Below are 27,928 nucleotides of genomic sequence, written 5' to 3'. Positions count from 1 at the left end.
ACTCATCAGGACTCAGACCTCTTGGTGTTCGCACACATTTACTCTTCCAAATGCACTTTAGAACCTGTCGTATTCCAAAAAGTACCATGAACAGCATGAATGTACGGGCTGTGTGGAGGGAGCCAGAGTCTGTTCAGGAAACGGATGTGTGTTCATTTGGGTCAACTGACAGCACGCGGCCAACAGGTCTTCCGCTGGCGCGCTTAGGTCTTATAGGTCGGCCCTTCTATCGCCTACAAATAACGACAACTGTGACTTTCTCTTCTGCAGGGCCAGCAGTGCCGGGACTTCCCTAAAGAACAGAGCCCTCGGCCAGTTTAGTTTCTGGCGTGAACGGGACGCCCGTCACCTGCTGGTTCTGAGAGAGAGCTTTACTAGATGAGCATGTCTCTTTCTAAGCTTAGGAGTTTTAATAAGGGACAGCTTGTAAATTTTGCCAAATGTCGTTTCGGCGTCTACAGAGACTATCGCAGCGTGTTCTCTATTCGTCGAAGCGGAGATGAAGGCCGGGGAGCAGCCGCAGGGCCTCAGTCACTCACACGTCCCTGGTCCCTGTGCCGGGACCCGGGTTCTCCCGGAGACACGCGGGGAGGCTGCGAGGCCCACGCTCGCCCAGGCACAGGGCATCTTGGGCGCCGGCCACACGCCCCCACGGCTGGAAGGGGCTGGGAGGGGCTCGCGGGGACCGTGGTGTGCAGAGGACAGAACCAGAGAGGAGTCCGCAGGGGGGAGGGCCCCCATGCCCCTGCCGCCCCCACCCCAGATCCACACACAGACCAGGCGCCCAGTCTGGGATGGGGATTTTGCACCTGAAGTGCCCTGACCTCCGGCCACGACAGTCTCCAGGGCGTCCTCCCGCCACGCTGCAGGGCGTTCGGGCCAGGGAGCGCTCAGAGTGGAGCCCTCACAGAAAGCTGCCGGCTCGGCCCCCATCCCCTCCTCCCAGCACCCCTCCGCTCCTGCTGTCACCCCGGGACACAGTCCCCACACGACCACGGGATCCCCCGGGACCGGCCGACCCTGGGGCTGGCGGTTCCCCTCCGGCCTCCCCACCTCTCCTGATTCTCCTCCATCCCACTTTGGGAAAAGGACGGGCGCCTGGGCGGCCACTCACACCCCGAAGCCGCGGCCGGCCCTGCCCGTTCCGACCCAGGGCCTTCTGTCCCGGTCTCACTAGCGCCTGCCCTGGCCGCCCGGCGCCGGGCTGTGGGCGGCCCCCGAACACAGAAGCAGCAACAATAAAGAGGACGCGAGGGCCGATCGGGACGGGGTGCCCAGTGCGGCTGGTCCAGCCCGACCTTACGTGGAGGCCCTTCCCCTCCGGCCACAGGAAGCCTAGCCCAGGCGGAGGCGGAAGGTGGCGACCTCCATGGGCTCCAGGGAGACGTCCGTGCTGTTGGAGGGCGAGGCCAGCGGGTACAGCAGCGTCAGGGAGGTCGGCTGCAGGAAGCCCACGTCCAGGTCGCGGAAGAGGCTCCCCAGGGCCACCTGCGCGGAGGAGAGAGGGGGGAGGCCGTGCTGGGTGCTGACACGCCAGGGAGGGCAGCTCTTCCTCCAATACTCGCTGTGCCATCGGCAGCCGTGTGCCTACGGACACGTGCGGGTCTGCCCCAGTCCCGGGCTCACCCAGATGTCCTCAGCCCGAGCCTGACCTTGGACCCGGGGTGGGGACTGCTGCACCGAGCGGTGAGCTCTTGGGGGGCAGGGGCCATGTCCTGGTCCTCTTCCGAGGACCTGGGGCGTGGAGGCGTTTGTGGGTGCCGGCTTACACAACGAGTACAGCTTGATGGCTTTTGGGGTTTTTTTGTGTGTGTTTGTTTTTTGTTAATCCTTACTTAAGGATATTTTTCCACTGATTTTTTTAGGGAGAATAGAAAAGAGAGGGAAAGACAGAAACATCGATGTGAGAGAAATACATCGATTGGTTGCCTCCTGCACGAACCCCGAACAGGGTCCGGGCTGGGGAGGAGCCTGCAACCCAGGCATGTGCTCTTGACTGGAATTGAACCCGGGACCCTTTGGTCCGCAGGCCGACGCTCTATCCACTGAGCCACACCGGCCAGGGTGCTTTTGGGTTTTAATTTCTGTGTCTGATGGGCATCTCGTCTAGAACTTGCACCACCAGGCCTCCATAGCTTTGAAAACAAATGTCAGCAGCTTCCGTTTTTCTCTCTCAAATACCCAGAGTGACACCTGCCCCCTCCCAGCTCCCCCCCAGCCCCCCGATCATTGCCTGACCTCACTGCAATCTCACCCACCTCGCTCACGCCTCCCATTCCCAGCTGCCCCATCTCCCTCCCTCCTCTCCTCGGGGCTCCTCCCACACCTGGGCCTGCTCACCTTGCCTTGACTTGTGGTGCAGTTGAAGCCCAAGTTCTTGGCCTCAAGGCCACAGTCGAAGCCTTTCCGGTGTAGGATGAGTGCGGCTTCTGCCGAGGGCAAGGTCTCATCCTGGTGACAGCACAAGGCAGTGAGGCGGGTGCTCCCCGAGATCACAGGTGCTCTCCAAGGCTCACAGGTGCTCCTGGGGCTCATAGGTGCTCCCCAGACTCACAAGTGCTCCCCCAGGGGCACACAAGTGCTCCCTTAGCTCACAGATGCTCCCTGGGGCTCACAGGTGCTCCCCGGGGCTCACAGGTGCTCCCCAGGGCTCACAGGTGCTCCTGGGGCTCATAGATGCTCCCCAGACTCACAAGTGCTCCCCCAGGGGCACACAAGTGCTCCCTGAGCTCAAAGATGCTCCCCAGGGCTCACAGGTGCTCCCCAGGGCTCACAGGTGCTCCACAAGCTCACAGGTGCTCCTGGGGCTCATAGGTGCTCCCCAGAGCTCACAAGTGCTCCTCCGGGGACACACAAGTGCTCCCTGAGCTCACAGATGCTCCCCTGGGGCTCACAGGTGCTCCCTGAGCTCACAGGTGCTCCCCGGGGCTCACTGATGCTCCCCGGGGCTCACAGGTGCTCCCCAGAGCTCACAAGTGCTCCCCCGGGGACACACAAGTGTTCCCCCAGGGCTCACAGATGCTCCCCCGGGGCTCACAGGTGCTCCCCAGGGCTCACAGGTGCCCCCCGGGGCTCACAGGTGCTCCCCCAGGGCTTACAGATGCTCCCCAGGGCTCACAGGTGCTCCCCCAGGGCTCACAGATGCTCCCCCGGGGCTCACAGGTGCTCCCCCAGGGCTCACAGATGCTCCCCCGGGGCTCACAGATGCTCCCCGGGGCTCACAGGTGCTCCCCCGGGGCTCACAGATGCTCCCCCGGGGCTCACAGATGCTCCCCGGGGCTCACAGGTGCTCCCCCGGGGCTCACAGATGCTCCCCCGGGGCTCACAGATGCTCCCCGGGGCTCACAGGTGCAGCAGCACTGCTGCCCCGAAGGCAGTGCTGGGACAAAGCGGAGCCTGGGTAAGTGAGGACAGGCCATAATTTGGTCCTGGAGATCCGGGGCTGAGCGGGATCCTCACCTCAGCCTGGAGCGTGCGCAGGTTGAGCAGGTGGAAGTCACAGGGCAGCGAGGAAGCCAGAGGATGAAATGAGCGCAGGCCGGGAGCCGGGGGCTGCCGCTTGGCGACGGGCAGGGCAAGCACCGGGGCATTCAGGTACACGGAGGTCAGGTGGCTGAGGAGGGACGGGTAGCTGGTGGAGTGGCCATCTGACACCTGCAAGATTGGCCCGAGATGTGGGTGAGGGGTGAGGGCGAGGATGAAATACAACCCGGCCAGTTCCTTTGGAAAGAGCTTCCCTGATGGGTCTGGGTACAGGGGGGCCTGGCTCCAGGACCCTTCAAGTGTGGCCACCTCCCATCGCACACACTTGGAAAGGGCTCCCGGCCCGGCGTGGCTCAGGGGTTGAGCACTGACCTCGGAACCAGGAGGTCACGGTTTGATTCCCGGTCGGGCCACGTGCCCGGGTTGCAGGCTCGCGCCCAGTGTGGGGCGTGCAGGAGGCAGCCCATCATGATTCTCTCATCATTGATGTTTCTCTCCCTCTCCCTTCCTCTCTGGAATCAATTTTAAAAAGGCGGGGGGCCACTTCACTCTCCTCTACTTTTTGTGGTTTTTTTGCTCTCATGACACTATTGTGAACAGCACACTCCCCTCAGCGACCTCCCGTCACAGGTCAGGTTCTCAGGGCAGGCAGGGCGGCAGGCAGACGTGCTCTCCGCCAGGGGACCCGGGCTGATGGAGAAGGGCCCCTGAGCGACCCTCCACGGCCACAGCAGCGCCCTGAACCCCGGCCCAGCGGCCCCCACGCTGAGCCGACTGACACCCTTGGGTGGCTGACCTGGACCTCACACTCACAGGCTGCGCTGGACTGTCCCCCGTGCTGCAGCTCTGTCCCTAGTCCCGCCTCCCTTCCCCTTGCCCAGAACCCCACTTCCCTCTGCCTGGTCTCCAGTCCCACCCCTGCTGTGTCCTCACATCCACCCGACTTCTCCCTCCCATGGCTCAGGTTCAAGCCACCAGCCTTTCCTGCTTGAATGGCCTTTCTTTTTAAAATATATGTTTGTATTGGTTTCAGAGAGGAGGAGAGGGAGAGAGACGGAAACATCAATAATGAGAGGGAATCATGGATCGGCTGCCCCCAGCAGTTCCCACACTGGGGACCGAGCCTGCAACCCAGACATGTGCCCTTGATCGGAATCGAACCCGGGACCCTTCAGTCTGTAGGCCAACGCTCTACCCACTGAGCAAAACCAGCCAGGGCTTGAATGGCCTTTCAACTGGCACCGCAGCCTCCAGTCTTTTAAAAAATATATATTTTACTGATTTCAGAGAGGAAGGGAAAGGGAGAGGTAGAGAGAGAGAAACATCAGTGATGAGAGAGAATCATTGTTCTGCTGCCTCCTGCACACCCCGCACTGGGGATCAAGTCCGCAACCTAGGGATGTGCCCTTAACTGGAATCAAACCTGGGACCCTCCAGTCCTCAGTCCGACGCTCTATCCACTGAGCCAAACTGGCTGGGGCTTGAACGGCCTTTCAACTGGCACCCCAGCCTCCAGTCTCTCTTCCTACACACCCCGCGCCCCTCCTGTGAGAGTGATGTGCTTAGGGCAGTCCCAACAATGTCCCTCCCACCTCACATCCTGCAGTGGCCTCCAGAGCAAAGCCCAGACTCCTAGCCAGGCATTCAAGGCCACTGCCATCTGCCGCCAAGACCCCGTGCTGGCCCAGCGCTGGCAGGGCCCCTGCAACAATGGGAAGGTGCTGCTTCTACAATACGGTCGCTACTGGTCACCTGTGGCCACCAAGCACTGACATGCGGCCGTCTGAGTGAAGAACTCATTGGTTGTTCTATGTAGCTCCAATTAATTTATTGTTTTTGAATTTGTTTTTATATGTTTTTTTGTTAATCCTTACCCGATGTTATTTTCCCATTGATTTTTATTTTATTTATTTTGTATATTTTTTTTATTGATTTCAGAAAGGAAGGGAGACGGGGAGAAAGATAGAAACATCAATGATGAGCCAAAACCGGTTTGGCTCAGTGGATAGAGCGTCGGCCTGCGGACTGAAAGGTCCCAGGTTCGATTCCGGTCAAGGGCATGTACCTGGGTTGTGGGCACATCCCCGGTGGGGGGCGTGCAGGAGGCAGCTGATCGATGTTTCTCTCTCATCGATGTTTCTAACTATCTCTCTCCCTTCCTCTCTGTAAAAAAATCAATAAAATATATTAAAAAAAAAAAAAAAAGAAACATCAATGATGAGAGAGAATCATGGACCGGCTGCCTCCTGCACGCCCCACACTGGGGATCGAGCCCGCAACCCGGACATGTGCCCTGACCGGGAATCGAACCGTGACCTCCTGGTTCATAGGTCGATGCTCAACCACTGAGCCACGCCGGCCGGCGTAGCTCTAATGAACTTAAACGGCCGCATGGCTCCCACGCTGGTCAGGCAGCTCTAGTCCGAGTGGATTCGCTGCTCCTCCCCATTCAGATGGGTCTTTCCTGCTGTGCCCTGGGCCATGGGTGGAGAGCAGACCCTCATTCATCAGAGCCGGGCCTGGGGGGCCCCTCCTTCAGGATGCTGCCCTTGACCCCCTCGGACCACAACGTTCTCCGGCTCCTCAGAACCAGTGGACACACCGTCTTGTACCTGATCTTTCCACACACATGGCTTAGCCCCCACGCATACCACGAGTAAATTCCCAGAGAGCAGAGTCAGTATCTCAGAGCTCAGGCTCTACTGGAGGCACAGACACGGCGGACGGAGGGGCAGGCTGCAGCCGCTCCAATTCCAGCCACAACTGGCTCAGTGACACTAGTTCAGCACCCACTGCCGGCCCCTGTCTCTCGGTTACGCTCCTGCTGCTAATAGACCGAGGCCCTAAACAAGGTGCCAGTTTGGAGAGAAAGCAGCCAGGCCCTGCCGGTGTAGCTCAGTGGTTGAGTGTGGACCTATGATCCAGGAGGTCATGGGTTCGATTCTCAATCAGGGCACGTGCCCCGGCTGGCGGCTGGATCCCTAGTGGGGGGCGTGCAGGAGGCAGCTGATCAATGATTCTCCCTCATCATTGATGTTTCTATCCCTCTCTCCTCCCTCCCTCTTTGAAGTCAATAAAAAAATACTTTTTTAAAAAAGGTATTAAAATGTAAATGTTTTTTTAAAAAGCCAGGAGATGAGAGGGACTGGGAGAGAGAGGACTGGGGAACCAGGGGGCTGAGGGAAAGGGTCGGGGGAGGTGCAGAGAGGGAGGTGGAGGTGAGCACAGGGCACTGGAGACGGGGTGCAGGGGGAGGGGGGCGCCAGGCTGCATGAAATGGAGCTTCAGGGTGTTAGACTGACCGCCCCTGACCCAGGCACCAGGCCGTCCTCTCGCCATCCCTGTCCAGCTCTAGCTGTGCTCCCCGAGCCCTCGCTGCACCCCAGGGCCACCCCCGGGAGGGAGGCCCCGACCCTACCTCACTGCCCAGCGTGCGCCGCTCCCAGAGGAGGCGGAAGTGGTTGCGGGTCCTCTTGTTGTCCTTGAGCCCCTGGCCCAGGCCTCGGTTGTCGTCCTGCATCAGCCGCCGGTCCAGGATCACCTCCAGCTGGCCTGCGGGCGTGAACTGTGAGCCCCGGCGGGAGCCGACAGTGACCTTGGGAAGAACCCAGCCACAGAACCCGGGGGGAAGCCCGAGGGGCGGGGGGGGGCAGAAGCTGAATCACTCGGGAGGGAAAGGAGCCCTGGGACCTAGAGCTGGGACGGGGGTCCATGAAGGGCTGGCCTCGCAGAGGAGGACACCAGAGGCCGGGCAGGGGCGGGCCACCCCGACACACGGCCCTGCCCCGTGACTCCCCAGGGGCCCAGCCAGATGTCCGGACAGGAGCACGGCCAGCCTCCAGCAGCCGCTCCCAGGCCTAACCGGGCAGTTCACACACGCTCTCCGCGCCTGCTCCACGTGGGGACAGAGTCCTGCTCTGCCCGCCTCCCCGGGCGGGAGGGCGGCGCGAGGACAGCCAGACGGCGCGTCGGGCAGAGGCTGGGAGGCGGGGTCGTGGGGGTTGCCCAGGGGAAAAGAGACGGCAGTGACCGCCTGGGTGCTCTCTCTGGCATGCGCCTGGGGACGGGGTGCCCTGCAAGGCTGGCCTATGTTGCTGGGGTGAGGGTTCTCCCGGCGCCTGCTTTTTAAAGGACCTCTGGAAGGTTTACACACACAGACACGCACACACACACACACACACACACACACACACACACACGGCCCTCCCGCCTCTCCTCCATCCCAGCCCTGGTTCTCATGTCGGCGGGGCCGCAGTCTTCACCGAGCAATCACAGGAAGGTAGCTGAAAAGCCCCAAACAGGCTCCTGCACATACAACAGTCATTCCTTAGACCCTGGCTGGGTAGCTCATTGGTCAGAGCATCATCCCGATGGGCCCAGGTTGTGGGTTCGATCCCCGGTAGGGGCACATGCAGGAATCAATCGATGAATGCACGAGTAAGTGAAACAAAGAATCAATGTGGTTTTCTTTTTCTTCTTTTTCTCTCTCCCTCCCCCCACCTCTCAAATTAATAAATAATCATTTCTTAGCACACTGTTTCCCGGAAGGGCAGAGAGTGCCAACCGTGGACACAGCCCAGGGGCAGACAGACAGACCAGAGGAAGTTCTAAGCCGGGTGACCCCGGGGAAGGCGTCACTCTCCCAGCACAGCCCTCACCGCCGGCCCCGCACAGCCCGGACAGGCCTCACCGCCAGCCCCCGCACAGCCCGGACAGGCCTCACCGCCGGCCCCGCACGGCCCGGACAGCCCTCATCGCCGGCCCCTGCACAGCCCGGACAGGCCTCGGCTCAGCCCTGCACAGCGGCTCCGTGGGAAGGAAGAGCTGAAGGTGCAAGCTGTGCACATCGCCCTCAGGGCACGGAGGCACCGGCTCACTCGCCTGGCTGCCCAGCTCCAGGCTACGGCACCTCTTGCCCTTGTTGTGATTCTTAAGAATGTCATTCTCCTTTTTAATGACCGTGAGTAGGAAAACAGAACACCCTTTTCTCCTTTGCTAAATAATTCACTACAACACCGACGCACTTTTCCAACTGTCCCTCTCCCATCCCTGGCACAGCTCAGCGGAGAACCAACCTTCAGCCAGGCTGTGGTGGCTCAGTGGATTGAGCGTCATCCCATGGACCAAGAGGTCCCGGGTTCGATTCCCAGCCAAGGCACATGCCCGGGTTGCGGGCTCGATTCTGAGTAGGGGGCATGCAGGAGGCAGCCGAGCAATGATTCTCTCTCATCGCTGATGTTTCTCTCTCTCTCCCTCTCCCTTCCTCTCTGAAATCAATAAAAAATAATTCTTTTTAAAAAAGAGAGAATCACTGTTCAATATTCTGATGCCTCTTGAGGGGCACCCACCCCCAGGCGCCTCCATCAGGGGGGAGGGTGACAGTGGCGCCTGTGACTGGCAGCTGCTAATGGCTCGCCCCCTCTCACACAGGGGATGGAACGGGGGCAGGGGGCGGTGATGCAAATTGGAAAGAGAGGGGGGACTAGAGAGCGGAGAGGCTGGGGGGCGGGGGGGCAGGATGCACGTCCTCTCTTGCCCTTTGCCCCCCACGCAGCTCCTGGTCCCACTCACCGTTGTGGAGGCTGGAGACGCCCAGGGCCTGTGCCGTGTGCAGGGTGAGCCGGCTCTGGGCGTCCTGGATGTAGGCCATGACGGGCATGGGGTAGAAGTTGGCCTGCAGGGGCAGCTTCTTCAGGTACCGCCGGGGCTGCACCTGGGGGGCAAGGCCAGCGGGTCAAGGGCATCCAGGCCCCGACGTGGGCCCCAGGGGGTCCCCAGTCTGAAGGGGTCCCCGGCCACTCTCGCCTGGTTCCTCTTCTCCATCAGGGCGGGCACCCCTCCTGACCTCGCCCCAGTGCCTCCGACTTCCGGAAGCAAAACCCAGCCCGAGTTCTGTTCCGAGGGGTCCCCGGGCCCCCCGTCACCTGGAAGCCGTTGAGGTCGGTGAAGAAGGTGCCTTGGCTGTCGATGTCCGTGCGGATGCGCAGGGCCAGCTCCTTGTTGACGTAGTCCCGGATGTCCACCAGCGACGACAAGTCCAGCGACAGCCCCTCCACCCCTGGGCACAGGGACAGAGGGAGCGTGTGAGGCTGAGCCGCGGCCGGAGGCGGCTGGACAGGCTGCGCCCACCCCCAGCCCATCCCCAGCGTTTCTTCCTGGGCCACCTTGACGCCCAGAGAACCAATTAAGCATCATCCCTGCCTCAGACGACCACGGGTCGGGAACAGCTGTCCCGACAGGGCCGGGCGGGAGGGAGCGCATGGCACAGCCCTGGGCCCGCACCTCCTGTCTGCCCTCCTCCTCCGCGGGCGCACCTGGCAGGTTGTAGAGCCGGACCACCTGGTGGACGTGCTCGTAGTACGCCGCCACCTCCGAGAAGAAGGGGCCTTCGGTGACACGCAGCACGGGGGGCTCCTTGGGCACGTAGGGCTGGGAGAGAGCAGGTGGCACTGAGCCCCGGCACAGTGCAGAGCAGGGAGGGGCCAGCCCAGGGCCAGGCCGGGAAGGAGCTGTGCCCAGCAGGCTCCGGCCTGAGACCCTGGCTGAGTTGGGCCAAGCCCCCCGGCTGAGCTCCCCGCCCCGCCTCTCAGAGGCAGCCCAGGCCAGGCCCCAGCAGGCCCCACCCCGGAGGAAGGCCCAGGCCCTCCTCACTGCCCCGTCCACAGGTCTCCTGTGCCCGGGAGCGAGGCCCCAGCCCCCGGGGTTCCCGCCGTGCCCCTGGGTACCTGGGCCTCGCCGTCAGGCAGGAAGAGGTAGGCGCCACTCTTGTCCTTGGACGTGCGGGTGCCGTAGACCAGGAACTGCATGTCCACGCGCTGCTCGCGTTCCTCGTCCACCCTTCGGACGCTCTGCCGAGAAACACAGCCCTGACCCCTGGCCCCACGCCGGCATGTCAGGCCTGCCCCCGGGAGGGCGCACGAACGTCCCCAGGAGCCGAGCCCAGTCCCCCGAGGCCCATGTCAGCCGGGCGGCGGCGTGCTCCCGGCCCCCGGCCCCCGGCTCCCGCGGCTCCCGCACCCTCGGGCTCCCGCCGGGCCTTACCTTGAGGAGCCCGCTAAGGCCTGAGAACCAGACCTGCATGTAGCGGTTGCTGAGGGCGAAGTCGCCGGGGCCGGAGTCCATGACGCGGAGGGGGAAGGCCTCGTGCCGGCTGACGGCCAGCTTCCGGCCGTGCAGGTAGACGCGCACGGAGGAGGGCAGGGTGCGGTGGGCGTCCAGCCCGGGCTGCAGCTGCAGGACGCCCAGGCCCAGCGCCGGCAGGCGGACGGGCACGGACACCTACGGCACAGGGGGCACAGGGCACAGCCCGGCGTCAGTTCTGGGCACAGGCCTGGGATGCGGGTCCTGGGCCTGAACAAGGCCCTGCACCCACCGGCCTCCGTCCCCTCCTGGGGAAGGGGAGGTGGTATTGCCTGCCCCTGGGCAGACTGTTATGAATCTCAATGACACTGGGAGACGATGAAGTGGCAGCCCCACGCTAAGGTCTGCTGAGCCCTGGCCGGTCTGGCTCAGTGGACAGAGCCTCGGCCTGCGAACTGAAGGGTCCCGGGTTCGATTCCCGGTCAGGGCACATGCCTGGGTTGCAGGCTCGATCCCCTGTAGGGGGCGTGCAGGAGGCAGGTCGTCCATGATTCTCTCTCATCGTTGATGTTTCTATCTCTCTATACCTCTCTGAAATCGTAAATATTATTTAAAACAAATGAAAAAATACAGGTTTGCTGAAAGGATGAACGGCAGGCAACAGAATGCCACGCTGACTCTCACCAGGACTATCCCAGACCTCGCCTTCCCTTCGAGGACAGAAACCTCACAAGCGACTGTCCTCTGGGCAACCCCTCCCCCAGGACCCCGGTCCCCAACCCGGGGAGCACGGAGGAGGGCGGGAGGCTGGTGCCGAGGGACAGAGGCCCAGGATGGGCAGAGGGTCACCTGGTAGACGTCGGGGACCATGTCGGTGGCGGACCTCCAGTAGGCGCTGACCTGCACGGCCAGGGGCTGGCCCTCGTCCGACAGGACGCGCACCCGGGGCGAGCTGACGAGCAGGGACACCACGCTGAGCCGCTCCTGGTCCAGCGGGTTGAAGAGCACCACGTACCTGGGGGTGGAGCGTGAGCTCGCCAGGAGGCCTCTGCGCCTGTGGCAGGTGTGGGGGGGGAGGAGGGGGAGTGTGTGGGGGAGGGGTGCAGGGGTGCGGGGGGGTCGGGGAGCAGCTCTGCCCCGGGCGCGGCTGGTCCGGCTTACCTGGGCGAGGAGTCCAGCTGGATCAGCGTGGGCTCCGGCAGGGCATCGTGGTTTAAGCGGGTGTCATCCTGGAATTAAACGGTGGGAAGGCCCTAGCTGGTGTGGCTCAATGGATAGAGCGCCGGCCTGTGGACTGAAGGGTCCCAGGTTCGATTCCCAGTCAAGGGCACATGCCCGGGTTGCAGGCTCGATCCCCAGAAGGGGGCGTGCAGGAGGCAGCCGATCCACGATTCTCTCTCATCATGGATGTTTCTATCTCTCTCTCCCTCTCCCTTCCTCTCTGAGATCAATAAAAATATATTAAAAAAATAAAATTAATGGCATTCTTATTTCAAAAAAAAAAAAGTGAGAAGGAGCCCTAGCTGGTTCAGGTCAGTGGATAGAGCATCAGCCTGTGGACTGAAGGGTCCTGGGTTCGAATCCAGTCAAAGGCATATGGTCCCAGTAGGGGGCGTGCAGGAGGAAGCTGATCCATGATTCTCCCTCATCACTGATGTTTCTCTCCCTCCCTCTCCCTTCCTCTCTGAAATCAATTTAAAAAAATGTATTAAAAAAAAACGGTGGGAAGCCGAAACCGGTTTGGCTCAGTGGATAGAGCATCGGCCTGCGGACTGAAAGGTCCCGGGTTCGATTCCGGTCAGGGGCATGTACCTGGGTTGCGGGCACATCCCCAGTAGGAGATGTGCAGGAGGCAGCTGATCGATGTTTCTCTCTCATCGATGTTTCTAACTGTCTATCTCTCTCCCTTCCTCTCTGTAAAAAATCAATAAAATATATTTAAAAAAAAAAAATTAAAAAAAAACGGTGGGAAGATCCAGGACTCGGCCTGACTCAGCATCCTGCCGCCGCCCCACCCGTGTCCTGGGTGGGGACCAGCAGCTGCACTGGGCACAGACCGCACCCCAGGACAGGGCAGGGAAAGAGGAGGAAGACCCCACCCCCCAGCCCACGCCAGGGGGTCCCCTGAGCAGGCCCGGGACGGGGCTCACCATGTGGAGGAAGGGCGCCGCGGGGTCGAAGCGGTAGGCCTCCTTGTCCCCCAGCACCAGGTAGTGAGCCGCGTTGATGATGACCTGCTTCAGGCCGACGAGGGAGCGCAGCAGCCTGGGGGACGGGAGAGGGACCGTGGGGGAGACGACCACACACGCTGCCCACGCTGCCCGCGGCCGCCCCACCCGGCCTTCCTCTGGGGGGGTGGGCAGGCCCGCACCTGACCCCGTAGTCCACCACGACGGCCTCCTTGGCAGTGCCCGTGATGGCGTCGTGGTGCTGGAAGAGCCCCAGGGTGCGCCGGGCCTCGGTCAGGAGGGCGAAGTTCGAGAGCGGGTACTGGCTGGCCAGGCCGGAGCGGCGGGCGTGAGCGGCTGCCAGGCTGTAGAGAATCTCCGCCCCGCTGTGCAGAGAGAGGAGTCAGCAGCCCGCCCGTCCCAGGACTCCCAGGCCCCCCGCCCCATGCCCCCCGCCTTCCACCCCGGCCGCCCGCCGGGCTCACCGCAGGTGGGCCTCCAGGACGCGGTCCAGGCTCTTGTAGAACGGCCGGGAGGTGTAGTAGCCGGTCCAGTAATGGTCCTCCCGGTCCGCGTAGGAGAAGAAATCTCCGCTCAGCACGGGAAACCCCGGGGGCTGGGCCCCCGGCTCCACCCCCGTCCTCTTGTACAGGGCGTCGAAGTAGTCGGAGAGGGTGCCAAACTGGGCCTGTGGGGACCCCGAAGACCCGTTCCCCTCAGTGCCAGAGCCTCCTGGGAACGGGGCCCAGTGCTGCGGCCGGGATCCCGTCTACGCAGTCCCTGTCCCTGCCACCCTCCGGCCTCACCCCCCCGCTGGGGGCCTGGGAGGGAATTCTGGCAGATGGGAAGACAAACATCACATGATCTCACTTATCGGTGGAATCTAATGAACAGAATGAATGACCAACAAAATAAGAGGCAAAGCAGGGAGGCATGGAACAGACTGACACAGCTCGATGTGGGGCTGGGGGACGAGAAGAGATAAACCAAAGAACTCATATAGTTATAGGCACAGCCCATGGACACAGCAATAGGGTGGTGAAGACCTGGGGGGATGAGTAGGGGCTGGGAGGATGGGGGGAAAGGGGAAATATCTATTATAAATATCAACTATCAACAATAAAAAGTTTACTTAAAAAATAAAAATAGCCCTAGCTGGGTTGGCCCAGTGGATAGAGCGTCAGCCTGTGGTCTGAATGGTCCTGGGTTCGATTCCAGTCAGGGCACATGCCTGGGTTGCGGGCTCGATCCCCAGTAGGGGGCGTGCAGGAGGCAGCCGATCAATGATTCTCTCTCATCATTGATATTTCTCTCTCTCTCTCCATCTCCCTTCCTCTCTGAAATCAATAAAAAATATATTAAAAAAAAATAAAAATAAAAAATAAAGTATGGCCCTGGCCGGTTTGGCTCAGTGGGTAGCATGTCGGCCCGTGGACTGAAGGGCCCCGGGTTCGGTTCTGGTCAAGGGCATGTACCTCAGTGGCAGGTTCCCCGGCCCCGGCCCTGGTTGGGGTGCGTGCAGGAGGCAACCAATCAATCTGTCTCTCTCACATCGATGTTTCTCTCTCTCCCCCTCCCCCTTCCACTCCCTATAAAAATCAATGGAAAAATATCCCTGGGTGAGGATTGACAGAAACATGATAAATGAGTAAATAAAAAATAACCCTTTAAAAAAAAGAAAGATTAGAAAAGGGAAGCCCCGGGAAGGTGGGGGGCCTCCGGAGGGGCGGCGGCCGCACCCGCACGTGCAGCTCGGGCTTGCTGTTGAGGAAGTCGAAGAGCCGCTGGTAGTTGAAGAACTGGGCGTCCCACTCCTGGGGTTTGTCGTAGCGGAAGTCGTCGCCCAGCGGCACCAGCAGCACGTTGCTGCGGAAGAGCCGGGACTTCTTGCGGTACTGGTCCAGGAGCAGCGCTGCCCTGGGGAGGGGGGGGGGGGGGACAGGATGCTGAGCGGAGCCCCCGTGGGGGTGGGAGTCCCGGCCTGCAGGTGCCCGCCTGGGGGGTGGGACCCCGTCCTGAGCCCAGCGCTCTCCAGTGCTGACGGGCGGAGAGCTGCCCGTGCTGGGCTGCAGGTATGGCTTCCATCCCGGGGCCCCACACACAGCAGACCAGTCCTCCTTCCCTGTGAGTCTCCTTCAAACACACCAAAGGCCCTAAGCAGCTTGGCCCAGTGGACAGAGCGTTGGCCTGGGGACTGAAGAGTCCCGAGTTCGATTCCCAGTCAAGGGCACTGCCCGGGTTGCGGGCTCGATCCCCAGTGGGGGGCGTGCAGGAGGCAGCTGATCCATGAGTCTCTCTCACCATTGATGTTTCTCTCTCTCTCCCTCTCCCTTCCTCTCTGAAATCAATAAAATATATATTGAAACATACCAAAGATGTGCCCACCCTCCTCCGTGCAGGGACCCAGTGTTGGATACAGGGGACGAGGGGGGGCCAGCCCACAGGGAAGACAGAGCCCGCCCTGTTCCGGCTGGTGCTCCCATGGGAGTGGCGTGTGTCCACGTGGGTGTGGCTGGCAGCCCCCACGGTGCTAACGTCAGGTGCCGTTTCTCCATGCGTGTGGCTCTCAAGGTCGTATCTCCTCGCCCTGAAGTTTCTATTGTTTTCTGGAGCGCAGGGTGGAAACTCACACCTGTGCCTAATAAACCTTAGGTGTCAGATTTGACCCACATCCCAAACTGCTGGGATCCAGACCCTCCCTGACACTCCGGCTTCCTCTGTCCACCAGTGAGTGAGGCAGCCCTGGAGGGAGGGCCTGCACTCAGGGGCTGGACCGTGCCAACGCCAGCTCCGCCCGCACTCTCTGAGTGGCCCTGAGCCAGCGACTGAACCTCTCTGGGCCTCAGTTCCTATGAAATGAGGATAATATCAGTATCCGCCATCACACCATTATGAGAAATAAAATAAACTGCATGAACTAGTACTTGCTAGAACACGGGAACCCTGCCTGGCACCTGGTAGGAACTATATATAAACATTTATTTTCCTTTTCATCCAAGTTACTGGTAAAATTAATAAACAAGCAGGTACCTGTAGCATATCATCAAAGCCCCTTTCTCTTTTTGAAAAAAAAATATTTTTATTGATTTTACAGAGAGAGAGGAAGGGAGAGGGAGAGAGAGAGAAACATCAATGATGAGAGAGAATCATGGACCGGCTGCCACCTGCACGCCCCGCACTGGGATGGATGGAGCTGGCAACCCGGGCATGTGCCCTGACCAGGGATCGAACCGGTGACCTCTTGGTTCCTGGGTCAATGCTCAACCGCTGAGCCAAACCCTTTCTCTTCTCAGATCAACCTACAAAAATATGGTAGCCCTACCTGGTGTGGCTCAGTGGATAGAGCATCAGCCTGTGGACTGAAGGGTCCCAGGTTCGATTCCGGTCAAGGGCACATGCCCGGGTTGTGGGCTTGATCCCCAGTGGGGGGCATGCAGGAGGCAGCCGATCAATGATTCTTATCATTAACGTTTCTATTTCTCTCTCCCTCTCCCTTCCTCTCTGAAATCAATAAAGATATATTTTAAAAAAATATATGGTATATCATATTTTGGTGTCGCAGTTCAAGTAGCTACTAAGCTACTTAACCGTGCTGGTCAGCTTCTACTTTTCTATTTTGCTTTCAGGAGAGGACTCCTCAAATACCATTTCCCCCTCGTTTACCCACCGAGGAAGTCCTTCAGAGGAGAAAATGAAGTTACTCCGTGACCGGCTTGCTGCACACCTGGGCTGGCACCTGTGGCCCACGGAGGCTGCGCCAAGGAAAATCCTGCCTCACCCTGCCAGTGTGGCTCAGTGGATAGAGCGTCGGCCTATGGACTGCAGGGTCCCGGGTTCGATTCCGGTCAAGGGCACGCACCTCGGTTGCAGGCTCCTTTCCGGCCCGGGCCCTGGTCGGGGCGCGTGCAGGAGGCAACCCATCGATGTGTCCCTCTCACATCACTGTTTCTCCCTCTCTCTCCCACACTTCCTAAAAACCAATGGAAAAATATCCTCTGGTGAGGATTAAAAATAATAATAAATTTTTTAAAAAATATATTTTATTGATTTTTTACAGAGAGGAAGGGAGAGGGATAGAGAGTTAGAAACATTGATGAGCCGAAGCCGGTTTGGCTCAGTGGATAGAGCGTCGGCCTGCGGACTCAAGGGTCCCGGGTTCGATTCCGGCCAAGGGCATGTACCTTGGTTGCGGGCACATCCCCAGTAGGGAGTGTGCAGGAGGCAGCTGATGGATGTTTCTCTCTCATCGATGTTTCTGACTCTCTATCTCTCTCCCTTCCTCTCTGTAAAAAATCAATAAAATATAAAAAAAAAAAAAAAAAAGAAACATTGATGAGAGAGAAACATCGATCAGCTGCTTCCTGCACACTCCCTACTGGGGATGTGCCCGCAACCAAGGTACATGCCCTTGGCCGGAATCGAACCCGGGACCCTTCAGTCCGCAGGCTGACGCTCTATCCACTGAGCAACACCAGTCAGGGCTAAATATTTTAATTAAAAAAAATAATAAAAGAAAAGTCCTGCCTCCGCAGCCTGAGCCTCGGTGTTTGTCTGGGAGCCGCAGTTAGGTTTCTGGATCTGGAAACAAAAGACCGCTCTCTCTCCCTCCGGTCACATGTTCTCTTACCTCTCGGACATCATGGAAATTGGAGGCTGCTCCCTGGAAACCAGTTCGACCTGTTGTATTCTTAAGGCCAGACTGGTTCTGGCTAAATCGCCGTTTCTGATCCCTCTTAACCTGCACCTTCCCAGGGGCCGATTTCAGCCACAGCGACATTCTAGGGGTCCCCGGGGATTGTCTCAAAGGGAACGAGCCTGCTTTCTCAGGGGCGGGAGGCTGCTGGGCAGACCACGAGCACCCCTGAGCGGGGTTTGGGGTTCGGGGTTCCTGGAACACGGAGGGTCCGATTGACGTTGAGCTAAAGCAAGATGCCCAAGGTGACATCAGGCTGAGGGTTGGAAGGAACTGTACCGATCTGAGAATTATCCTCCTGTGGGTCAGCCACGCGGCTGACAGTTTGTGAGGGCAGGAAAACGTGCTCATTTAGGAAGTAAAACCGTGTGGGAAAGGCGGTCCTTAGAGCCACTCCGCTCTCCAGGGAGACTCGTCAGGGAGCTGCCACCAAAGTGGCCGCGGGCCTGACACCCCACCCCTGAGCCTGCTCCCCTCGTACGAAGCCCCCAGCAGCAGAGCCCGGGCAGGCGGCCGTACCTCTCGGCCACATTGGCCTCGGTGATGGCGCGAGGAGGCACCTTCCACGGGCAGTTGATGCGCCCGCCAGGCAGGCGTTTGAAATCGAACTGGCAGCAGATCTTGGGGTCCGGGCCGCAGGTGTGGGGGATGTCGTAGCTGTAGAAGGGCATCATGTGGCAGAAGATGTCTGTGCTGGAGTCCGAGTCTGAAGAGGACACGGCGGGCAGTCAGCCCCCGGCCGGCCGTGTCGGGAGCTGGGCACAGGGGCACCCGCAGGACAGCGATCCGCCCCAGCTGCAGGCAGCCCCGAGGAAGGGGAGGCTCGGCCCCGGCTGGTGTGGCTCAGTGGCTAGAGCGTTGGCCTGCGGGTTCGATTCTGGTCAAGGGCATGTACCTCAGTTGCAGGCTCCTGCCTGGCCCGGGCCCTGATCTGGGCACATGCAGGAGGCAACCAATCGATGTGTTTCTCTCACATCGATGTTTCTCTTTCTCTCTCTCTTCCACTCTCTCTGAAAATCAATGGAAAAATATCTTGGGGTGAGGATTAAAAAAAAAAGGGAGGGGGAGAGGCTCAACCTAGACTTAAGGCTGCAGAGACCGTGCAGGTCAAGGGTCAGGACGAGGGAGGGCTCAGAAAGACGCAGTGCCCCCGTGGTGACCTGCTCTGAGGCCCCTGCCCTGCCCCAGGGAGGGCGACCACGGTCACCCCCTCCACCCTGCCTGGCCTTACCCCAGCTCTGCCTCCACATGAACTCCAGGCTGTGGGTGGCAGCGAAGTGCTTCTTGATAGCATAGTGTACCCTCTGAATCAGCATGCTGGTCAGGTTGGCACGGCGCAGCAGGTAAGCCATGGTGGGGCTGTGTCCGAAGGGGTCCACGGCCCAGCCCGAGCGCGGGGTCACACCTGGGCAGGGGAACGGAAGCCAGAGCCCTGAACACCCCACGCGGGGCCTCCCGGGAGGGTCCCACCTCCAGCTCCCTTCCTGCCATCACCCCGGGCCCCGGATGGGGGAATTAGCACACCACGGCACCACCATCTGCCAACCCTGCACCTGACAGCCCCCAGCTACCCTCTGGGCCCAGCTCTGGGGCAGACGCCCTCTCCGGAGCCTGCCTCACCGAGATTCTTCTCCAGCCACTGGTGTCCCTCGATGAGCTGGTCGATCAATGCAAAGTAATGGGAGTTGGCCTCGTCGGGCATCACCCAGCCTCCGGTGGCCATCTCCAGCTGCCCGTTGCCCACCAGCCTGCAGTGAAGGACTCACACTCAGCGTGGGGGCGGGAGGGGGGCATCTGCCCAGTCGTGCCAAACAGAAGATGCTGGGACCCGGGCGCATGGCCTCACTGGGCCAGCTCACGCGAACCTGGGGCCAAGGGGACGGACACGGGCTCTCCTTTCCCGCCAGCCCACTTCCCTGCTGTCTTGGTCCTGCTGACCTGCGGACGCCACCTGAGCGTCCAGGGGCCTGGCTCCTGGCTTTCTCTTTCTTTTTTTTTTTTTTTTAAAATATATTTTATTGATATTTTTACAGAGAGGAAGGGAGAGGGATAGAGAGTTAGAAACATCGATGAGAGAGAAACATCGACCAGCTGCCTCCTGCACACCCCCCACTGGGGATGTGCCCGCAACCAAGGTACACGCCCTTGACCGGAATCAAACCCGCGACCCCTCAGTCCGCAGGCCGACGCTCTATCCACTGAGCCAAACCGGTCAGGGCTCCTGGCTTTCTCTTCTCTGGGCTCATAGAACTCTGATCTCTCCTAACACAGTGACCCTCGACCCGGTTCCCTCCGTCTCATTCTCGGCCCCTCCCATCTCATTCTTGGCCCCTCCGCCATCACGCCTCACCCCTGCACGCGTCCCCTGGCGTCTCCCGCCACAGTGGGACCACAGCTTCGGGCGCGACCTGCACACCCATCCTAGGCCCAGGGGACGGCCCTCCCTCGCCTCCCGACAGCCACTGGCCTCCGGACGGCCGCCCTCTTCTGGGCGCTGATGTTGTCCCACCACTTGGCGAAGAAGGAGACCTCGGCCCAGAGGAAGCGGCGCCGGGGATCCTCCTGCAGCTTGGTCACCATGCTGTTGAGGATGTGCTGGGTCTGCTCCGCGTAGTACTTGTCAAAGGTCTTGATCCAGCCTGGGGAGCAACACAGGGTCCCCTGAGGGTGCCACACCCGCTTCGACTGTCTCTCCCTCACCCTGGCCATCAGGGGCCCGCTGAGCCCGGCCGGCGGGGCTCAGTGGTTCAGCGTCGACCTATGAACCAGGAGGTCACGGTTCGGTTCGGTTCCCGGTCAGGGCATCTGCCCCCGGGGTTGCGGGCTTGATCTCCAGTGTGGGGCGTGCCGGAGGCAGCCTATCGATGATTCTCTCATCACTGATGTTTCTATCTCTCGCTCTTTCTCCCTTACTCTCTGAAATATATATATTTCCTATTGATTTATCTGCTCAATAAAAAAAGTATATATAGCCCTAACCGGTTTGGCTCAGTGGATAGAGCGTCGGCCTGCGGACTGAAAGGTCCCAGGTTCGATTCCGGTCAAGGGCATGAACCTTGGTTGCGGGCACATCCCCAGTGGGGCGTGTGCAGGAGGCAGCTGATCGATGTTTCTCTCTCATCGATGTTTCTAACTCTCTATCCCTCTCCCTTCCTCTCTGTAAAAAACCAATAAAATATAAAAAAAAGTATATGTATATTTATATATTTCCTATTGATTTCAGAAAGGAAGGGAGAGGGAGAGAGAGAGAGAGAAACATCAATGATGAGAGAGAATCATCGATCGGCTGCATCCTGCACAGCCCCTACTAGGGATCGAGCCCACAACCCAGGCATGTGCCCTTGACCGGAATCGAACCCGGGACCCTTCAGTCCGCAGGCCGATGCTCTATCCACTGAGCCAAACCAGCCAGAGCCATAAACATAATTTTTTCAAAAAGCAAGCCCACCCCACGCCCGGCGACGGGGCGCTCTGGCCCTCACCTGGGTCGTTGTGCGAGTGCGGCACCACGAACACCTGCAGGTCCTCGGCGTCCCAGTCGTGGGGGCCGTAGGAGATGTCGAAGCCCTGCTTCCACACCCCGCCGTCCACGTTGTCGAAAGGCAGCTCCTCCGACACGGTCAGCATCTGCCGAGCGGGAGCCGGCTCAGTGGCGCCGCCCCGGGCCCCGAGGGGCCCCGCCGGCTCAGGCTCTTACCTGCAGCCCCGGCTTCGGGCCCCGGCCCCCCAGAGCGAACTGGCAGTCTTGGGGGGAGACGGAGAAGAAGCTGGGCCGGGGCTCCGGCGGCACCACCCAGGAGCCGTTGGCCGTGTAGTAGGGCAGCAGGGCGGGCGCGCCCTCGGCGTTGGCGGTCAGCTCCAGCACGGACTCCTTGATGTGGCTGATGATCTCGTGGTTCTCCTCCAGCAGCTGCTCCAGCTGCTCGATGCGGTTCTGCAGCACAGAAATTTGGCTCTGCCAGAAAACCAGAGAGCAGTCACCCTCCGCTCCTGCCTGCCGCCTCGGGGGTGCTCTCGGCCTGCGGCCCCGCACCTGAGGCCCGACTGTGACCCTGGCCTGCCCCGAGGAAGGCAGAACCAGGAGCCTACGGGGCAACGGCTCTGGCCAGATAAGGGAAGAGGCGCGAATCACTCCGGAGGGCTGCGACCCACTTGGGCTGGGGGCACCCTCGCCCTCTAGCTCCGGGAGGCCGAGGTGTCACCTCACATGCCTGTTCTCCACCCGGCGCCGCCTGTGTGCCCACAAGGACTGCATCCGGGCCCCGTGGAAACATACGGTGCAATCCATTATATCTGCCAAGGATTCCCGAGACCGCCCTACCCGGTTTGGCTCAGTGGATAGAGCATCGGCCTGTGAAAGGTCCCAGGTTCAATTCTGGTCAAGGGCACATGCCCAGGTTGCGGGCTCGATCCTCAGTGTGGGGCGTGCAGGAGGCAGCCAATCAGTGATTCTCTCTCATCATGGATGTTTCTCTCTCTCTCTCCCTCTCCCTTCCTCTCTGAAATCAATAAAAATATATCAAAAAAGAAAAAAAAAGAATTCCCAAGACAGAGCAGCAGTCCCTCATGCCATTTCCCCCTCCTCCTTCCGTGGCATCATTGTTTTTAGGTCCGGGTTCAAGAAAAGCTGCCCAGCCCTGGCTGGTTTGGCTCAATGGATAGAGCATCAGCCTGTGGACTGAAGGGTCCCGGGTTTGAATCCGGTCAAGGGCACATGCCTGGATTGTGGGCTTGATCCCTGGAGGGGCCGTGCCAGGAAGCAGCTGATTGATGACTCTCTCTCCCTCTCTGAAATCAATAAAAATATATTTTTTTTAAAAAAAAAGGAAAGCTGCCCAGGGGGAAGCAGTGTTCTTGTCCCGGGCGGACATAGCCCTCCAGCTGGGCGCTGAGCCCTGACGACTTGTGCGTGAAGACCTCAGCCGCCAGGCCTGACTCACCCGGGGGAAGTTCCCGCCATTCTGGTGCCGGGCGGGGTCGTGCTGCACTCGGTCCAGCATGAGGTAGAGCGAGAAGACGGCCACGCAGAAGACCGCGGCCCCACACACCGTCACCTGCTTCTTCAGCTTCATCCTGGCCGCTGCACACACCTGGCAGGAGGGCACCGTATTCAGCTCCAACAGCCAAAACCCCGTTGGGGATCTTTCCACCAAACGCTCCAAGGGGATCCCAAGAGCTGCTCCCCAGGAACCTCTATTTGCCCGACTCCCCAGAACTGCAAGCTCCAGAGCAGCACGTCCCAGCGCCCGGTGTGGGTCCTCACCCCCCGGGGATCCTACTCTCTTGGCTGAGACACAGACGGTTCTCTGAGGCTGGTCTTGCCGCCTCCTCCTCCTGGGAGAGCAGATCTCCCCCCACCCCCAGGTTGATGCTATAAAAAACACGCGAGATAACAAACTTCCCAGCTCTGACTCCAGAGGTCACCACACACCCTCCTGATGGAACCAGCCCCCCCAAGAGCTGATCCGGGAAGACACAGCGGGCACAGCAGGTGGGCGTCCTGGCTCCTGGACCACGTGGTTCTAGTTCCAGAGGAATAAACAGCTATTTTGATTTAAAGACCCACAGAGACTCACAGGGAAGGCTTTCTCCCTGCCCTCGGGGCCCAGGCTGGCGCTCGGCGGGCGGCCCCGCTCCCATTAGGAAATACAGAACGGATGGAAAAAAAACGAGCAGCTGATGCCGCTCACACAGACCGAGTCCTCTGTCCCTTCCCTGCTAGTTCCGATGCCGCAGGAGCTAACTTGCACCCTCTGCTTGGACCGCATTTGGGGGGCCCCCCCGGGAAGCCAGCAGTGATCGCTGCTGAAGGGGTCCCCTGGGTAGGGAGGGGACAGGCCGGACAGGAAGGTAACTTCGGGCGACCAGCGCCCGCTGCCCCGCCCGCGGGCCCCCACTTGCCTGCTGCGCGGAGAGAGGCCGCCGGCAGCCGGCGGTGCGGGGCCGGGAGCGCTGTCGCCGGTGCCCTGTGCCCGGCTGAGCGCGGTCCGGTTCCGCTCAGGAGCCTCCGGGCAATATTTTTAGCCTTTGGGAGCCGGTGCCGAGCCAAAGTGGGTGGAGCTGGAGAGAGACGGGGGCGCGGGGGTGGGGGGGGTTCACCCGGGAGGCAGGCACCTGCGCCCGGTCGGCCACCCCCCACCCCCGCCTCCGCCGGTCCCGGGACCGAGACGGCTGCCCGGTGCGGGGCGCACGGGAGGCGCGGGGACCGGCCGCCTCCGACCCCGAGGCGCCGCTCGCACTCCTGCTGCCCACACCGGGCCCCGGCGGGACAGCAGGACCCTCCTCCGCGTCCGCCCGGCGCGTTACCGTGTGCGGCCGGCCTCGCGCCGCTCCGGGCCTCGCGGGCCTCGCATCCCCGCGGGTGGCGGCCCGCGCCAGGCAGCGACGCAGGGAAGGCGGCCGCCCGCCCCCCGCCGCCCCGACTCCGCGCGCCGCAGCCGCGCTCCCGCGGGGCCAGGGCCGCCGGCGCGCTCCCCTGCGCCCGCCCGGCCCTTCCTCCCGCGGCCGCCGGCGGAGCTGCGTGCGGGGCGGGGACAGCGGCGCCGCCCCGGCCCCGCCCGCTCCGGCCGCCACGCGCCTCCCGTGCGCCCCGCGCCGGCGACCCGGCCGCAGTGCGCAGCCGCAGTCCCCGCCCGGCCCGTGCGCGCTGCGGGCCGCGGGGCTCTTCGGTGCATCTTCGGTGCAAACCTCACCGGAGGCGGCGCGCGATCCTACAGCAGCGGGAGCTCCCCCTCCCGCCCCGGCTCCGCCCGGAGAACCTTCTGCTGCTGCTGCGTTCTCAGGCGGGGGTGCTGCCTCCTGTCGGTGGGGGCACCCGCCACTATCCTTTCCCTGCTCGCCACCCAACCACTGAAACATCATATAGTTGTCTGGTGATTCTCCTTTTACTGGGCGTCTGGGTTTTGTCATCGTGTGTGTGTGTGTGTGTGTGTGTGTGTGTGTGTGTGTGTGTGTTAATATTTTTCAAAATTTGTATTGATTTCAGAGAGGAAGGGAGAGAGAGAGAAACATCAATGATGAGAGGGAATCATTGCTCGGCTGCCTCCTGCACGCCCCCTACTGGGGATCGAGCCCGCAACCCGGGCATGTGCCCTTCACGGGAATCGAACCAGGGACCCTTCAGTCCACACGCCAATGTTCTTGACCAGTGATGGCGAACCTATGACACGCGAACTTATTTTTTTTGGTTGATTTTTCTTGGTTAAATGGCATTTAAATATATAAAATATCAAAAATATAAGTCTTTGTTTAACTATGGTTGCAAAGATCAAAAAATGTCTCTATGTGACACGGCGCCAGAGTTAAGTTAGGGTTTTTCAAAATGCTGGCACGCCGAGCTCAAGAGGTTTGCCATCACTGCTCTAGCCACTGAGCCACACTGGTTAGGGCTGTGTGCTTTTTGTTTTTAATTTTAAAAATTTACTTCAGAGAGGAAGGAAGAGGGAGAGAGCGTAGAAACATGTGATGAGAGAAAATCATGGATCGGTTGCCTCAGATTGCGGGTATGTGTCCTGATAGGAATCCAACCGTGACCTCCTGGTTCATAGGGCAATGTTCAACCACTGAGCCACACCGGCCAGGCAGAGTTTCGTAAGTTTGAAGCAGAATAAATCATACTGCGATGAATATCTCCATTAATTTCACATTTGTCTTCTTTTTGAATGATGACCTCAGGACAGCTTCGCAGCAGCGAGGTTACCTGGGCCAAAAATAAGGGCTGATATGACTGCTGCTACTCGGCATACGACGGCTCCCCAAAGGGAGTGGGCCAGTCTCCGCTGTCTGTCACCAACAGTAGAATATGGCTGCGTGTCCCCTTGCTCCTCGAGCAATTGTAGCACATTCTCCCGACTGTCAAGACTCCAGGCAGACTGCTCAAGCCTTGCCCACAAGGCCCTGTAGAGACCTGCAGGGGTGGAGCTGTGCCCCTCCGTGCTCACAGCCCTTCCCGTCAGCAGTACCCCTCAGACGTAACCACTGTTTTGACTTCTCTATTGCTTAGTTTTTGCCTGTTCTTGAACTTCATGAAATGGGATGGAAAGTATACACTCCTTCATGTCTGCCTTTTTTTTTTTTGGTGTCAGAAGTGGGATTCGAACATGTCTGACTTCTTTACTTAACGTCTTTGAGATTCATCAGTGTTGCTGTGTGTATCAGTGGTCTTTCTTATTCCTGTTGGAGTCATTGTCAGTTTGTTCTGGTCCTAACGTCTCTCTCTCCTTCTGGAACTCCAATCACTCATATAATGAATTCCCATCTGTCTTAGGCTGCTCCCTACCCCCCACTCCCTTCTTGTTTTTTTTCTCTCTCTCTACTTCAATTTAGACACCTTCTATTAATCTGTCTTCAAGTTCACTAATTCTGTCTTCAATCTCTAGAAGTGTGACTTTAGTTCTATGAGTGTTTATGAAACCCATCCAATGAGTTTGTAATTTGGGGGATGGGATTTTTCAGTTCTACCTGCTCCTTCTAAGTAAATTACAACCCTGTTAAAAGTCTCCATATTTCCTTCTATTTTGTCCACCTCCTTCCCCCACCCCATTTAACAAATTAACCATAGTTTTTTTAAAATCCTTGTCTGCCAACTCCAATATCTGGATCATCTGTGGTCTTGCTTCTGTTGTTTATGTTTTCTCTTATGTGTTGGCCCCATTTTTCTTTATTTTTTTTATCCTTTTTTGGGGCACATTTTATAATTTTTGTTTGCATGTTGCATATTGGGTGTAAAAGAAGGGTAGGGAGCCCTAGGTGGTTTGGCTCAGTGGATAGAGCGTCGGCCTGCGGACTTAAGGGTCCCAGGTTCGATTCTGGTCAAGGGCAAACGCCTGGGTTGTGGGCTCGATCCCCAATAGGGGGCGTGCAGAAGGCAGCTGATCAATGATTCTCTCTCATCATGGATGTTTCTATCTCTCTCTTCCGCTCCTTTCCTCTCCGAAATCAATAAAAATATATTTAAAAAAAGAAAAGAAAAAGAAAGTTAGGGACTTCGGACTATGTTATTCCTTGCCTCTTCCCCACCTATACCTCCCAATCCAGAGGAACTAGTCACCTCGAGATATTTTTCTTGTTCCTCTTGTAGTCAGTAGTCAAGTGCTGAGCTAAGATGGGGCAGAGTTATAGCTCTGTAACTCTCAGTCCTCCCCTGGATTGTCCCTGTCCCTTAGGAGTGGCCCTCTTGGATTTGGGGTTGAAAGCCTGGCCAGTTTCCGCCTCTCTCGGCTTTCAAAATCTGCTCTTCAGAGATTCTAGGGTTAGCTCTTTAGCCTCCCAACCCACAGGTTCGAGATCTGGCCAGTATCTTAAGGGGGAGTTATTGGTTTGTTTCAGGTCCACCCTCTAAATCCTGCAAGGCCGTGGGACTTGTCTTCCCAGCCCAGCCCCTTCCCAATGGCCTCGATGGCTCCAAAACTCAGCAAATGTTCTGTGGGAAAAACTGGCTTTGCATTTTAGGTTCCTCTTGGGCCCAATCCATAGCACAGAAACGGCTCACTTCTCCTTTCCTTTGTTTGGGACAATTTTGCTCATCGCATGTCTCAGGGACGTACATAACCACCCATCCAGCGTTCACCTGGGCGGGGCCCTTTCCTCCTTGGCATCTTCGTTCATCTGGTTCTTATCTCTCCCAACTACTCTCCATTCTCTTTAAAAATGACGATTATCATCTTATATATGTTTCCTCCTCCTTGTTGCAACGAGAGCGGTGGCCTGCAGAGATCTACCACATCCTACCCAGAAGCAGAAGTTCTGCTTTTTACCATTTCCAATAAAGATATGATTTGACTTCTTAATACGTCCATTGAGTCATACTCGAACTGGTTTCTCTTGTTTAAAGAAGTTACAGGCCTTTCATGTCTTTGAAAAGAGACGTCAACTATTTCCTCAACTTTCTTGGGGGGGATGGCCATTTGGCCTCAAAGTTCTGCTTTGTTCTTTGGCGCTAGACATCTTTCCCGTGTATGCTTTTCAGTGTGTTCATACTTCGCATCTTCTAGACCTTCCCTGGTGCTGCTGGTACAGTTTCAGGTCATTCTGTAGGTTTCAGGGGGACTCAGGGAAGGGGGTGGGAGCTCTGCTCAGTAAGCGTGTGTGAGAGAGAAACTCCCTGAGAAGCCATTTCTTTCCCTGCAGCCACTCAGGGAAGCTCTAACTTGCCCCAGCCCTCTCCTCTCTCCTGAATCTCATGTGATCGATCACACTTCGTAGTGTCAGCTGCTCTCTCACATTGATACGCTCATGACGTTCAGGCCTCCAGTGCCAGCCTGGATTAGCGTCTGGCCTTCCAGACTCGGACGTCACCCTGACATCCGCACAGGCCCCTCGAACCGCGTGGGTTCTGCCCCGTGGACACTGCCCGTCCTCCCTCCTCTGCTCCTCCTAAGACAGTGACGGCGAACCCTTTGAGCTCGGCGTGCCAGCATTTTGAAAAACCCTAACTTCACTCTGGTGCCGTGTCACCTATAGAAATTTTTTGATCTTTGCAACCATAGTAAAACAAAGACTTATA

At 59.1% G+C, this 27,928-nt stretch overlaps 1 protein-coding gene across 4 annotated transcripts; it reads right to left on the bottom strand.

Moving 5' to 3' along the window:
• Positions 1-21: 21 nt before the first annotated feature.
• On the bottom strand, positions 22-23,948 carry MAN2A2 (mannosidase alpha class 2A member 2). Of its 4 annotated transcripts, none has more exons than XM_036355714.1 (24): positions 23,731-23,948; positions 23,326-23,484; positions 22,365-22,514; positions 21,122-21,358; positions 20,907-21,051; positions 19,892-20,063; positions 19,045-19,172; positions 18,656-18,829; positions 17,944-18,130; positions 14,471-14,648; positions 13,217-13,419; positions 12,935-13,117; positions 12,714-12,828; positions 11,725-11,792; positions 11,413-11,578; positions 10,525-10,761; positions 10,209-10,331; positions 9,798-9,912; positions 9,408-9,541; positions 9,055-9,196; positions 6,902-7,035; positions 3,460-3,654; positions 2,341-2,451; positions 22-1,488 (listed from the first exon to the last, which is right to left on the bottom strand). In XM_036355714.1, the coding sequence occupies exons 3-24, from the start codon at positions 22,494-22,496 to the stop codon at positions 1,336-1,338; spliced, it is 3,432 nt and encodes a 1,143-aa protein (XP_036211607.1). In that variant the 5' UTR covers positions 22,497-22,514; positions 23,326-23,484; positions 23,731-23,948; the 3' UTR covers positions 22-1,335. The 4 variants fall into 4 exon arrangements, with proteins under 4 accessions (XP_036211607.1, XP_036211606.1, XP_036211608.1 ...); XM_036355713.1 differs by having other exon boundaries at positions 21,122-21,379; positions 23,731-23,947; XM_036355715.1 differs by lacking the exons at positions 23,326-23,484; positions 23,731-23,948 and adding an exon at positions 22,856-22,920 and having other exon boundaries at positions 21,122-21,379.
• Positions 23,949-27,928: the final 3,980 nt, after the last annotated feature.

Source organism: Myotis myotis, unplaced genomic scaffold (assembly GCF_014108235.1).
Source record: "Myotis myotis isolate mMyoMyo1 unplaced genomic scaffold, mMyoMyo1.p scaffold_m19_p_23, whole genome shotgun sequence".
In the NCBI taxonomy this organism is placed as follows: Eukaryota; Metazoa; Chordata; class Mammalia; order Chiroptera; family Vespertilionidae; genus Myotis; species Myotis myotis.
This window is presented reverse-complemented; position numbering and strand designations above follow the sequence as displayed.